This window comes from Lynx canadensis, chromosome C2 (assembly GCF_007474595.2).
Source record: "Lynx canadensis isolate LIC74 chromosome C2, mLynCan4.pri.v2, whole genome shotgun sequence".
In the NCBI taxonomy this organism is placed as follows: Eukaryota; Metazoa; Chordata; class Mammalia; order Carnivora; family Felidae; genus Lynx; species Lynx canadensis.
Genome location: NC_044311.2, coordinates 75,272,948 through 75,288,283, shown reverse-complemented (window position 1 = coordinate 75,288,283; position 15,336 = coordinate 75,272,948). Strand labels below are relative to the sequence as shown.

General features: G+C 43.0%; 1 protein-coding gene across 1 annotated transcript in view; it reads left to right on the top strand.

The window, feature by feature from the left end:
- The first annotated feature begins 274 nt into the window (after positions 1–274).
- Positions 275–15,336, top strand: part of MCF2L2 (MCF.2 cell line derived transforming sequence-like 2) — a 260,479-nt gene continuing 245,417 nt past the window's right edge. The window contains exon 1 of the mRNA XM_030330026.1: positions 275–873. Coding sequence (XP_030185886.1) covers positions 798–873 — 76 coding nt within the window. The 5' untranslated portion in view covers positions 275–797. The remainder of the gene's footprint in view (positions 874–15,336) is intronic.

Here is a 15,336-nt window from a genome sequence, read left to right as displayed (position 1 = left end):
CTGGCGGGCAAGGAGAGGGGCCGAGGCCGGCGTTCAGAACCCCGGCACCGGCAGGAGCGCGGAAATTGCTGTCTCCTCTCCCCCACAGCGGCGAGGACAGACCCTGAGTCGCCCCCACTTCGGCGACCGCAGCGCGGGCTCCCGGCAGAGCAAGGGGCGCAGCTTCTCCACCTGGCAACAGATGGTGCTCGGGCGCGTGCGCGCTGCGGCGGGCGGGGAGAGGTGGGCGCGGAGACCCGAGCTCCGGGCGCGCAGCGGGGCGGGAGGCGGGCCGCGCACAGGAGCCGGGGCCTCAGGCAGCCTGTCGCCTACGCTCCTCCGCTGCTCCGCTCTTCCGTCCTCCGCGTGTGCCCGCCAAGCATCCTTCTTCCCGACCCTCCCGAAAGGCGGCGCCGAAGACCCGACCCATCCGGACCGCAAATCCCGAAACCTACGCGCTTCCTCGGCGGGGGAAGCCTGACGCGCGGTTACGGCGAGCTTTGGGGCGACTTGCTTTTCTCACCTCCAAAACTGCCATTTCCCTCTCTCTCAAAGCCAGACGTTACGTTTGCAAAGCTACTGGACTTTAATCTTTAAAACAATACCCCGCTGGGCGTGGCTAGCGGGGCTGGCCGAGCGGCCCAGGAAAGTTGGCCTGGGCTGGGAGTGACTCGTTTTGTGCCTGAAGAGAGAGAGGAAGAGTGTGAGGGCATCGCATCCTCGGGAGGAGATGCTTTTGAAACACCATCCGTTAGCAGCCATACAAACACTTTCCTGTTGCTTTGTTTTGTTTATACACTGAGTGACTTTTCGGTGAAATGCTATTTTGGTTACAGGAAGAAATGGCCCCCCAGGAGCTCAGCCGGCGACTGGCCACAGTGATCACTCATGTCGGTAAATGGAGCTTTTTTTTTTTTTTTTTTTACCCCCTCCCCCCTTGCGTTTTATTAATGGAGGTGGGGGCGTAGTCTCGGGAGCCGGTGTCCTCCCCGCGCTAGCCCGCAGCCCCTGGGCAGCGCCCTCCGTGGGAAGGCCGTGGGGCGCGGGCCCGGCCTCTCGGCCTTGCTGCTGCTGCTGCTGCTGCTGCTGCTGCTGGCGGTGGTGGTTGTGGAGGCGGCTAGTGCGGGGGGCATCCCTGAGGTCCCCCACGCCCGGCGAGGCCGGGGCAGGCCGGTGGCAGGTGCCTTCACCAGGCAGGTGCCTAGTCTCCCTCGGGGGCTGCTGGGCTCTGAGGATCAGTTACCTGCGCAGACCCGGTCGGGGTGGGGAGTTGTGTAGAGGTTTTACGAGATGAAGAGAAAGGAGAGGGAACTTGCGGAACGAATGCCGGTGCTTTCCAGCAGAAAGTACTGCGAAGCGCCCGAGGCTCGTTCCCAAGCTCGCGTAGTGCAACGCAGGTTAAGGTAGAGGGTCGCTACACAGCCGGGCTCCCGGCCCGTTGGTAGTACCGCCTGGAGGTGTCAGCACACTACTAGTGAACCCCAATGAGAAGCCTTGCAAGCTTCAAGGGACTGAGCAATGTTAACCCTCTTCTGTTGAGTTAAAAAAGGGCAGGTGAACATGAACGCCTTGCTCCTGAAATAAGGGTTGTGGTGGAAGGACAGGCCCTGTTTAGTAAAGAGGCCACTGAGGCAGTTGGTGCGTTGATTCCATCTTAGCCTTTTCTTCCCCCACCCCTTCCCTGGGACTCCCCAAAGAAAAACACATTCAGGTAGAAATCCTTTGGATGTTGATGACTAGAATCATCGGGGTCATTCGCAGTGTTGGTCACTAACTTTGAGATCCTTCCATAATGCAAATTAGGTTTTACTGATAAAGTGAGGAAGTTTTTACCTCAGTGTTCCACTCCTTTGCTAAAAAGCCTTCTTAGCATTTGTATGTTACATATTGCTTCAATTAATGAACTATCATTGCTCTTCGAGCACCCTAGTCCAGTGTATTTAGTGCAATAATGATATACGTCTTGAATGATACACATATAGGGATATACTTTGTGAAGGTGATTTATCTGGAAAGACCCAGTTTTGATGATTCATTTTAAAATATGTTTCTGGTACCAAGGTGGCTGCTGCACTGGTTTTTCTTTAAGATGAAAGGTCAGTAGAATTCTACTGGGGAAGGTTGAATGTGAAATATTGCTGAAGGCAGGCTGAAACAAACAATTTGGAGTTTGAAATATATTGAATGCTGAAATGATTGTGCTTGAAATGGCACATGTGTGTGAAATTGTGCTGTAAGGAAAGAGCAGTGGACTGGGGGGGTATGGCCATTTGGATTTGAATCCCTCCTGGACAAGTCTTTGAACCTCACACTAAAAATGGGAATTTTAATAATCCTTTCCCACCCAGCTCAAAGGCTATTTGTAAACTGATGTGGGTAAAATCACCATCTAAACTGTGAATGTGTTCTTGGCCATATCCCCATATGCCACTAAAGATCTTGGTCAGATCACTGGGCCTCTCTCAGGGTAAAACTTCCCATTTGTTAAACAAGGAGGTTGACCTGGATGATTATCAAGGTCCCTCCTGTTTCTCTGGATAATGGGATCTTCTCGAAGATCTGGTAGGCAATATTCCTTGGTTAACACAGGCCCCTGGGGTCCAGGCTATGGTATTTTCTTGCCCACCTTGCTCCCTCCCTTTTTCTATACTTAGCTCTATGAAGGATACAGACGTGACTTTTTTTTTTTTTTTTTTGTAGTTTCTGCTCAGAGAACTTCTGGCATTTGTGTGTCTTACAGCAGTCTGCATCTTCCTGTGTAACCTCACAAACCTGTTAAATAGATGTAGTATACATTATCATCCCCATGTTACAAATGAAGGAGACTTAGAAAGTTCATCTTTTAAGGTTTCAGAGGTAAAGAATGGCAGGACCAGAAGGCAGCCGTTCAGATCGTCTATTTGGATATCTCACTGAGGGGGCAACCAGCCCTTACTATCATGGAGACTTACACTGGGTAGCCAGTGAAGCATCTGCTAGGGAGGATTCTGTCCAGGACATCTGGCTCTGTGTTTGATTGTTCTTTTCAGGCATTTTCTTGTCAAGCAGCCTCTGAGCCCTATGGAGTTGGGGAAAGGCTGAGAAGTGCTTGGAGCAAGACTGTAGGTTAGAACATTCCCCCAGTTCTATCCTAACCACTCATCTGGGTAATAACACTGTACTTCCATATTCACTCTGCCACTCTCAGTCCCCCTGCCAGCCAGTTCCTCCTCCAGCTGGGATTTCTGCTGTTTCCACGGTCCCTTAGAATTGCCAGTTCAGGTCTAGGGTTTGTTGATTCAATTTGTGAAATATCTCATTGGTCTCTCTCCAAACGCCACTGTGACCTTCTTGAGACCTGCTTCGGGACTTCATTTCTCGTAACCATTGTGCAAGCCTCCTGCCTCTCCCATGTTTGCCTCTAACTTATACCAGGAATAAACACCCACACCTATACACAGCATTTGTATCTTCTAAAACCTTTAACAGTACCTTTGCATAGTCATTCTCTGTAGCTTAGAATACAAGTTCTTTGTACTTTATTTGGCACCCTTCTAGTTTTATCCCCCAATAATTGATAGTTCTACCTGTATTGTTGGTCAGCTTGGGCTATTCATTTCTTCAGCTTTGTTCTACCATGATGTCTGACTCTGTTTCCACCTCTAAACTTTTGCTTCTGCTTTCCCTCCATCTGGAATGACCTCTTAATATATTTCTCCCCACAAAAATTAGTACACACCCTTCATGCTCAACTCAATGCTTCCTTTTTCCAGGTGCCTTTGTCCTGCCAGTGGGAAATAAAGACTCCTGCCTCTGAATTTCAAAGTAGGTTTTATTCTACTCACATGACACCTCTCATTCTCTCCCTTGTACTATGGTTAGTTTTTGTGAGCTTGTCTTATCTCTGCTCCTAGACTCTACATTATCAATCTATCTATCCTAGGCAGTTACCTAACACAGGGCCTCCTTCTAAGGAAATGCAGAATAAAGTTCATTGAATAAATGAATGATTTGTTGTGCCTTGGAGTGGACTTTGAGTATTGAGTAATACCAGTAAATTTATATATATATAAATATATAATATATAAATATATATAAATATATAAAAATATATATAAATGTATATAAATATAAATATATATATATTTTTAAGGCATTAAAAAAAAAGTTTCTTTATTTGTTTTTGAGAGAGACAGAAACAGCATGAGCGGGGTAAGGGCAGAGAGAGAGAGAGAGGGAGAATTCCAAGCAGTCTTTGCACTGTCAGCACAGAGCCTGATGCGGGACTGGAACCCATGAAACTGTGAGATTATGACCTGAGCTGAAAACAAGAGCCTTAATTGACTGAGCCACCCAGGCACTCTGGAAATTTTTATATTTTGAAGCACAATTCTGAAGTGTTTGTGGATAACTCTTTTGCCTCCTAAATCCCATTTTTCAGGTAAACATTTAGCTCTTCAAAAGCTCTTCATATGATGTCTTTCACTGTGGAGACTTCCTTCTTTGGATTTTGTTAGTTTGTCAGGTACCCTCAAAAATATGCAGTTCACATGTGAGAAGTGTCCAGGTGTGTTTTACCCATGCAGTACACAAGTAGAACTATCCTTTACCCTTTATTCTGGACTATAGAATCACATTGTTCCTTTATGGAATTTCAGAATCCAGAAAGAGTGAAACACCAGATCACTTCACTGGCAAATTCTATCAAACATTTAAAGAAGAATTAATACCAATTACTCACAAGTCTTCTAAAAAATAGAAGAGCAGGAACATTTCTTAACTCATTTTAAAGGCAAGTGTTACCCAATGTCAAAACCAGACAAAGACATTACACGAAAAGAAAACTACAGGCTAATATCTCTTATGAATGCTGATACAAGAAGCCTCAACAAAATATGAGCACTAAATCCAGCAACATATAAAAAGGATTGCACACCATGATCAAATGGGATTTATCCCAGGAATGCAAGGGTGGTTTAGCCTCTGACAATCAATTGATGTAATACACTATATCAATAGAATAAAGAATAAAAGCCACATAATCATCTCAGTAGAGGCAGAAAAGGTATTTGATGGAATTTCATACCTTTTTGTGATTAAAAAAATACCCAACAAACTAGGAATTGAGAGGAGTTTCCTCAACTTGATAAAGGGTATCTTAAAAATCCACAGCTAACATCAGGGTTAGCTGAATGCTTTCCCCTTAAGATCAGGAACAAGACATGGATGTCTACCCTCACCGTTTCTATTCAGCATTATGCTGGATTCAGCATTACGCTAGCCAGCATTAACTGACTGGCTCAGTTAAGTGCTTGATTCAACTCAGGTCAGGCTCACAGTTTGTGAGTTAGAGCCCTGTGTCAGACTCTGTGCTGACAGCTCAAAGCTTGGAGCCTGCTTTGGATTCTGTGTCTCCCTCTCTCTCTGCCCCTCCCCCACTTGTACTCTGTCTCTCTCTCAGAAATAAGTAAACATTAAAATTTATAAAACAAAACAAACAAAAAACATGCTGGAGAGTCTAGTCAGAACAGTTAGGCAAATGAAGTAAAAGGCATCCAGGTAGGAAAGGAAGAAGTAAAACTATCTGTACTTGCAGATGACATTGTGTAAATAGAAAATCCTAAGGAATACATTAAAAAAGCTGTTAGAATTAATAAAGGAGTTGAAGGTTTCAGAATACAACGTCAATATACAAAAACAAACTTTCTAGGGGCACCTGGGTGGCTCAGTTGGTTAAGCATCTGACTTCGGTTCAGGTCATGATCTTGCGGTTCGTGGGTTTGGGTCCCACGTAGGGCTCTGTGCTGATGCTCGGAGCCTGCAGCCTGCTTCAGATTCTGTCTCCCTCTCTCTCTGCCCTTCCTCTGCTTGCGTGGTCTCTCTCTCCCTCAAAAATAAATAAACTTAAAAAAAATTTTTGAAAAAATCCAAAAAACAAACTTTCTAAACATCGGCAATGAATAATCTGGAAATGAAATTACGAAAACAATCCAATTTACAATACCATAAAAAAGTACAAAATACTCAGGAATAAATTTAATAAGAGGTGAAAACATGTCATCTAAGAATTATAAATCATTGTTGAAAGAAATTAGAAGAGCCAAATAACTGTGAAGACATGCCATGTTCACAGATCAGACTTATTATTGTTAAGATGGCAAGATTCCCCAGGTTGTTCAACAAAGACTCCGGAGTGAAAAATTATATACTGATTTCTTCAGTGAAAATTACTTCTCCTTAGAAGGCCTATTTAAACTAGATTTATTCTTGTGATACAACATGTATAATAGGCCATGAACTTTTGTTGTTGCTGTTGTGGGATAGTGTTTTGCTGTTTCATTTATCTGTTTTTTAGGTAATAAAGTACTCCAAAACTTAGTGCATTGAAACAGCAACCCTTTAATTATATCTCATAATTCTCTCAAGCTGTTGTAATCAGATGGCAACTGGGGCTGTGGGGATGGTTTAATATTCCCTCATGTGGTCTCTCTCCATGGTGGCATCTTATCTTCCAGGTCCTCTCCATGTGGTCCTTTCTCCAGGTCTTACTTCAAAGCTCAGGTCTCTGATAGGGGTGAAGCAAGAAGCTGCCAGGACTTCTTGATGACTGGGCTTGATGTCCTGTTAAGTCATTTTTTCCAAGTTCTTTTGGTCAAAGCAGTCCCAGGCCCAGCCCAGATTCAAGGGGAGGGGGCACAACTCCTTCTCTCAATGGGAGGATTAGCATGCCCACCCATGAGGCATGGAAATATTGGTTTCTGTATCCATTTTCTACGTGGCTATAACAAATTACCACAAAATTACTGGCTTAAAACGCCACAGATTCATTTTCTTAACAGTTTTGTAGCTCAGACATTGACACATGAGTTCTAGTTTTAACTTTCTGAGGAACCTCCATAGTGTTTTCCAGAGTGGCTGCACCAGTTTACATTCCCAACAGCAGTGCAAAAGAGATCATCTTTCTCTGCACCCTGCTAACATCTGTCGTTGCCTGAGTTGTTAATTTTAGCCATTCTGACTGGTGTGAGATGAGGTATCTCATTGTGGTTTTAATTTGTATTTCCCTGATAATGAGTGATGTTGAGCATTTTTTTCACGTGTCTGTTAGCTATCTGGATGTCTTCTTTGGAGAAGTGTCTATGCAGGCCTTTTGCCCATTTCTTCACTGGATTATTTGTTTTTTGGGTAAGTTTGATACTTTTTTTAGATTTTGGATACTAAACTTTATCTGATATGTCATTTGCAAATATCTTCTCCCATTCCGTTGGTTGCCTTTTAGTTTTGCTGATTGTTTCCTTCACTGTGCAGAAGCTTTTTATTTTGATGAGGTCCCAATAGTTCATGTTTGCTTTTGTTTCCCTTGCCTCTGGAGACGTGTTGAGTAAGAAGTTGCCATGGCTGAGGTCAAAGAGGTTTTTGCCTGTTTTCTCCTCTAGGATTTTTATGGCTTCCTGTCTTATGTTTAGGTCTTTCATCCATTTTGAGTTTATTTTTGTGTATGGTGTAAGAAAGTGGTCCAGGTTCATTTTTCTGCATGTTGCTCTCCAGTTTTCCCAGCATCATTTGCTGAAGAGACTCTTTATTCCATTGGATACTCTTTTCTGCTTTGTCAAAGACCCATACATTTTTGGGTCATTTCTGGGTTCTCTGTTCGGTTCCATTGATCTAAGTGTTTTTGTGCCAGTACCATACTGTCTTGATGATTACAGCTTTGTAATACAGCTTGAAGTCCAGGATTGTGGTGCCTCCGGCTTTGGTTTTCTTTTTCAGGATTGCTTTTGGCTGGTCTTTCTTGTGTTGCCATCTCTATGGTTCTCTCTTTTGCTTCCCTCTTCTACTTTTAAGGACTCTTGTGATTTCACTGGGCTCTCCTTATTTTAAGGTCAGTTGATTAGCAGCCTTAATTCCATGTGCAACCTGAATTTCCAGACCTACACAGTATCTGGGCATTAGGATGCAGATATCTTGGGGTAGGGTTAGGGTTTAAGGAGTTTTTCTGCTGTCACAGTTGCCTCCTTGGAGACCAGCTACCTCACTACTTCACCGAGCATTGGTAATGTATGCTGTGACTTATGCCTTTGAGTTGTCCATTTGGGGATGGTGAAGGAGAAGGAGTAGAATTTCAGTTTAATGGTAATTGAATTTACTCAGATATAATGTGGTGCTCTAAAGAGACTGAATGGATATCATTGTCTTTATGGTGTGAAATGCCAGCTTTGGGTGAAGGGTACCAAGCAAGTATTAACCAAAATGTTGTCACGATGATAACAACTATCCATATTATAGAAAATGGTCATTTGTTAAATTAGGATTTCTTAGTGTCTAAATAATATTGATTATGGAGGTGATCATCTTCTATAATGTGGGAAATATCAGTGACAAATCCTGCCTTTCCAGATGTGAACTAAGGCCATGCACAGGCTTTGCCAGAAAACAGCTGTGTAGCCTTTAGCACATCACTTTACCTCTGAGTCATGGCTCCCACATATGTAAAATGCAGATAATAATACTTCACAGGATTGGTAGAAGATGAATGTGTAAATGCTGCCTTGTGAGTCCCTAGTAACTGTTGGAGGGAGAAACTTGAGAAGCAGTGATAGTGAGAATGACTTAAAAAAATTATTTTAAACGTTTATTTATTTATGAGACAGAGAGAGATAGAGCATGAACGGAGGAGGGTCAGAGAGAGAAGGAGACACAGAATCTGAAACAGGCTTCAGGCTCTGAGCTGTCAGCACAGAGCCCGATGCGGGGCTCGAACTCACAGACCATGAGATCATGACCTGAGCTGAAGTTGGACACTTAACCAACTGAGCCACCTAGGAGCCTCAAGAATGACTTTAGATAAAAGGACAGCATCATCTCCTACTTTGTCCTTTGCTCTAGTACATCATAGACACCACCAATATTCTTCTCTTCCTCTTGCACCCCTCTGCTCCTTGTGGAAGTCTGTTCTAGTAGGGTTGAAGGCTAATCCTGAAATGCTGCTTTGGAGAAGAGTTTATGTTCTCCCCACCTGGGGTCACACCTTTGCTTTCTCCTCTGCAGTGCCAAATGCAAAACTCAGAAACAGAGCCCAGCTGCCTGAGTGTTGCTGTCTCTTGGCACATGGGACACCCTCAAGGTCTTTCCACTGGTGGTGGCAAGTTATAAAAGCAGAAGAGAGGGAAATATTGCTGCCAACGAGTGTTCTTCCTCCTGGTTTCAGAGAGGACCTCCCACCAATGGTTTCTATTTCCAGTGTGTCCGTAGGATGTGACTGAGCTTATTACCCCAGGGTCTCATCGACTTCCAACAGATGCATTACTAAAGCTTTAGTCCTCTAGTTCATTGCTGGCCTTCACACCAGGATTCTTCATTGTCTGCCTTTGAAAAAAACCTGTGGAGTTAACCTATCTGAAGATGCAGATTTCAAGCAAGAAACCAGAAAGACCAACATAGATCAGTGGAACAGAATAGAAAACCCAGAAATGTACCCACAGCTATATGGTCAACTAATCTTCGACAAAACAAGAAAGAATATCCAATGGAAAAAAAGACAGTCTCTTCAACAAATGGAGTTGGAAAAACTGGATGGCAACATGCAGAAGAATGAACTGGACCACTTTCTTACACCATACACAAAAATAAGCTCAAAATGGATGAAAGACCTAACTGTGAGACAAGAAACCATCAAAATCCTAGAGGAGAAAGCAGGCAGCAGCTGCTTTGACCTTGTCTGGAGCAACTTCTTACTAGACATGTTGCTGAAGGCAAGGGAAACAAAAGCAAACATGAACTGTTGGGACTTCATCATGATAAAAAGCTTCTGCACAGTGAAGGAAACAATCAGCAAAACTAAAAGGCAGCCTATGGAATGGGAGAAGATATTTGCAAATGACATATCAGATAAAGGTTTAGTATCCAAAATCTATAAAGAATGTATCAAACTCAACGTCCAAAAAACAACCCAGTTAAGAAGTGGGCAGAAGACATGAATACACACTTTTCCAAAGAAGACATCCAGATGGCTAACAGATGAAAAGATACTCACCATCACTCATCATCAGGGAAATACAAATCAAAACTATGATGAGATACCACCTCACACCTGTCAAAATGGCTAAAATTAGGGTGCCTGGGTGACTCAGTTGGTTAAGTGTCCAATTTCAGCTCAGGTCATGATCTCATGGTTTGTGGGTTCAAGCACCACATCAGGCTCTGCACTGACAGTGTGGAGCTTGCTTGGGATTCTCTCTCTTTCCCTCTTTCCCTGCCCCTCCCCCACTCATGCTTTCTCTCTCAAAAATACATAAGTAAACTTAAAAAAAAAAAAGAAAGGCTAAAATTAACAGCACAAGAAACAACAGGTATTGGTGAGAATGCAGAGAGAGGGGGACCCTTTTGCACTGTTTGTGGGAATGCAAACTGGTGCACCCAGTCTAGAGAACAGTATGGAGTTTCCTCAAAAAATTAAAAATAGAGCTACCCTACAATCTAGCAATTACACTACTAGGTATTTATCCAAAGGATAGAAAAATACAGATTCAAAAGGGTACATGCACTCCAATGTTTATAGCAGCATTATAAACAATAGCTAAACTATAGAGAGAGCTCAAATGTCTATCAACTGATGAATGGAAAAGAAGGTGCGGTGTATATATATATGTGTATATATGTATATACACACACACATATATGTACACATACACACATACATGTATATATGTATATATATAATGGAATTTTTTTAATGTTTATTTATTTTTGAGAGAGAGAGAGAGACAAAGCACAAGTGGGGGGGGAGGAGCAGAGAGAGACACACACACAGAATCTGAAGCAGGCTCCTGAGCTGTCAGCACAGAGCCTGACATGGGGCTCAAACTCATGAACTATGAGATCATGACCTGAGCCAAAATCAAGAGTCAGACACTTACCCAACTGAGCCACCCAGGCACCCCTATGTACAATGGAATATTACTCAGCCATCAAAAAGAATGAAATCTTGCCACTTGCAATGATGTGGATAGAGCTAGAATGTATTATGCTAAGTGAAATAAGTTAATCAGAGAAAGACAAATATCATGTTTTCACTCATGTGGAATTTAAGAAAAAAAACAGATGAATGTATGGGAAGGTGGGGAAAAGGCAAGAGAAGGCAACAAACCACAAGAGACTCTTAACAATAGAGAACAAACTGAGGGTTGATGGAGGGAGGTGGGTGGGAGATGGGCTAGATGGGTGATGGGTGTTAAGGAGGGCACTTGTGGTGAGCACTGGGTGTTGTGTGTAACTGAGGAATCACTGAATTCTACTCCTGAAACCAATACTGTGCTGTATGTTAATTAACTCAAAGTTAAAAAAAGAAAAAAGAAAAGAAAAAAGAAACTAGAAAGTCTAAGAAGAAGCATAAGTGTTTAAACTTTTACCATTTAGGAATATTGGTGGGTAACATTTATTGAATGCGAGGCCTTTCCATATGCCTTTGTATCTTTACAACTCTGAAAAGTAGGTGTTATTACTCTCATTTTGAAAGATGACAAAACTAAGAATAAAAAAAAATCAAGTTCAGTAGCACGCTTAACGCTATAGTGCTACCAAGTGGTAGATATCAGGATTTGAGCTGAGATCTGATTTCAAAGCCAATGTTCTATTATATCAAGGCAAAAATTTTTACTACTGCCTGAAAATAATCTTAAAAAGCCTGGATATTTATGTTAATTTGGTACTGGGGAAGGGTTTCTGCCTTACCACCCCATTGTCTGCTCTCTGAAGGCAGGGAGATGTGTGATTCATCTTTCTATCCTTAGGTTTAGCTCAGTACTCAGCACTGTTCATGAAAAAGCTCTTTCTTTTGTTTGCTCTATTTGAATGGGTTGGAAAGCACCCTGTTTTGCCCACGCGCCCTGCCAGCCTCCCTTGGTCCCACTTTCTTCTGTGTAGGACCCATTTGTAGTTCCTTTCACTAGCGACACTCTGCCTGCCTATCTTAATCTCTGGGGTTTAACCTGAAATCTGGCCTCCCCAGGAACGCTTTTAGAATGGGCCAACCAGGCCCAGCCTCCCTCCCTTTTCTGAACACCTGTAATAGTTGGTGTTCATCTCATACACGTTTTTGAGCATTTGCTTTCAGTCTAGCTTGATTTTTCTCTCTCTTTCCCAAATACTGATAACATTGGTTGTTAGTTGAATGTGTTATAACGTCTTTTCTAATAACATGACTGTGTCTTACCTAAGGGTAGAAATCCCAACTGATATTGCTTTATGGCCTTGTAGGCTAAATTAAGCACATTATAGGAGATCAAGAATCACATGTTGAATTGAATGGAAAGACTTTCTTTATTCCCTGAATTTCCTCATCGCTAACATAGGGTGATAATTATGCCAGTCCCTCTGCTTATTTTACAAGTTGGAATGATACTATATAGTGGAAAGTGGTTAAAAAGAAATCCTTTGAGGACTATAGCAAAAGAGACTCTGTGAGTATAGAATAACTTCAATTGTTTGCTTTATGGACTAGCGAGAGAAGCATGAAAATGAGTATTTTATTGTCCCTCCAATCTAGTCAAGAGGAATATTCTACCAGTAGTCCTCTCATACTTAGTAGAGAATGCAGCATGAGCAGTGCATGCTTGCTCTGTAGGGCACAGGTTTGAAAAAAAGATGGCTTAAATGCCTGCAGGATGAAGCAGTGGGGCCAGCATGGCAGAGGAAGTGAGGCAGGGGTGGCAGAGGACATGAGAAGGCCTCTGGACTCTGGGCCTTTACTGGGGCAGCAGCGGGAATTGTGAAAGGCTGCCTTCAGTGAGTGTGGAATAATCTATGTTCCTGCTGAGAATCAGCTACTGCCTTAATTCTTTCTTTGGAATTAGCCTGGGGTGTCCTGAGCATGCCTCTCACACAGTGCACTTTGGAGATGGTGAAACCATTTCGTGGTTGGGGGCCAGTGTTCAATATTTTATCATTACTGTAGAGATGGGATAAATTCACATGAAGCATCAGATCTGGGGTGTGTTTGCAAGTGCTTTAAAATAATTTGAACCAGATTTTTTGGCAGATCTTCTTTGAGAGAGTTTACTATGCCTCCCCCAGGAGTAGGGGTGTTTATTTGTTTTCTTTTAATCTTATCCAAGCTGCAGTGTCCAAGCACAAGCTTCACTTGTGCCCTGGAGTCCAGTTAAAGGGTTAGCTGCTTTCCTTCAGCATCTGAAGGCTTTTGTCCATAGGGAGAAATGTGCTTTTCCTGGGCACCTCCCCTCCTCCTGGTCTGCCCCCCGGCTCTCTCCGGTCTCCTACCCTATACCCAGTCTAGGGAGAAGAGCCTCCAGGTAGTTGGGAGCTCCCCTTGCATTCTGGCTTATGGTGGCCATACTTAAACCTTTCACAATTTGTTTAAAACTTTAAGGTGATTTCTTTGTTTTTTTAAAATTTTCAATGTTTATTTATTTTTGAGAGATAGAGAGAGTGAGTGTGAGAGAGCAAGCGAGCAGGGGAGGGGCAGAGAGACAGGAAGACACAAAATCCAAAGCAGGCTCTAGGCTCTGAGCTGTCAGCACAGAGCTCCACACAGGGCTGGAACCCACCAACCGTGAGATCATAACCTGAGCTGAAGTCAGGTGCTTAACTGACTGAGCCACCCAGGCACCCCTTAGGTGATTTCTTTTTATTTGTTTATATATGTTCTGGACAGGTTATAGTTTTGTAGTTTATCTTTTTCTTGTTGTTAGGGTGAGAGTGAGCCTCTTTCCCATCATTGTGGGTTCCAGAGGAAAGCAGAATGTCTCCTTGTTTTTTTTTTTTTTTTTTTTTTTTTTTTACCTTGTGTGTATTTCACAGGGAAAATATGCTTCATTTACACAGCCTCTTTCCATTACAGTGTTGTTATAGGCAAGCTACTAGGAACTTTGCAAGCCATATTAGTAAAATGGGTCTCAAAATGTTTTCTTTGTGTTTTGCCAGGTGTTGGGGATCTTGAATGTTAAAAAACTGTAGTTCATGTTTAAGAGTGCTCAACTAGATGAAAATGCTTCCTCCCACCTGTTATCCAGGAACCAGCTAAGCATAGGGATCTCTCATGTCAGAGAGTCATGGATATTAGGCACAGTCATTGGATGCCTGCCCCCCTAACAGGGCCTCCCTTGGCCTGCTATGGCCAAGGGCCTACCTTTGTGCTACAAGGCACGTCTGTGTTTTCTATTTTTAAAAAATGCTAAATAGCCTGAAATTTCTGCTGAATTATACTTAATTAATATAGCTAGTGGAAAAAAATCTCTGCCAGGATAGCTGAAATCATTAAGGATCAAAATGGAAATGGTCCTGCTTATCTTGGAACTTTTCCTGAAGGGTAAGGCTGTTGTCACATCTGCTTCCCTTTAGATGTTAGTGAGTATGGCTCAACCAGGGAGGCTTTGAGCCTAGTCTGGCACCATGGAGTAGTTCTTCCCAAATGGATGTAGGTTCTTTTTCTGCTTGTTTCAAGAGGGAGGAATTGATTGATTTTAATGAGTCTAAAAAGGAAGGCTATCTCATTATCATAGACTTACTGAATTCAAGTACTTATTTCTTACTAGCAGGCAATGATGATTATAATAAAGTTTAGAGATTTTGGAATTTAACACATTGCTGTTAACAAATGACAAAATAGTTTGTTTTGTAGCACCCTGCTAGTAGTGGCAAGGTCAGGCTTTGAACTCAGGCAGATTTGGCTCCAGAATTTGAGTTCCTGACCACTAGTTCTCAAGTGCTCCACACTCTTTAGGCTGTGGAGTATGGGAACCTCAGAGCAGGAAGCTTCACTGGGCCTCCTTAGCAAGATGTACAGTCAAGACCTGAGGTGGCTGTTCTCTCCCAGATGTCATCTAGTCTCTGGTCTCTGCTTCACTCTGGTGTCTGCAACGTTCTTCTGCTCATCACTGCAGACTGGCCCCCTATTTTTTTATCGGTGAGTATGAACCCAACATGGCCACCCAAACCATATCCCTTTCCCGATCTAGGGACAATCACTAACTGACTCTCAGTCTCTGGGTCTCTCTGTACAAATTCTTTCTCTAGAGAGCCCAATTGGATCAGCTCAGAGGAAACTTAGGCATTTCTGATCATGTCAACTGTGGGTTTAGAATTTGGTTTGGTCTTGGGATGGGGAGGAAGTCCGCAGAGAAGAGGTCTTTAAACTGTGCAGTCACCTATCAGAACAAGTGTAGTAACTTGGAAAGTGCAGGCTTTATGCTTTCAACCTTTAGAATCAGTAAGAGTGTGAATTCTTTGGGCAGTTTTAAGAGCTAGCCCTGGGCAAAATAGAAACCATTCCCTGTGTGCAGTGTGCTGCTTCTTTCTTTGGGGTATATTCCAAGGCTCATTGACTATGTGGTCACTACGGTGCTTACACCACACAACAGCTAT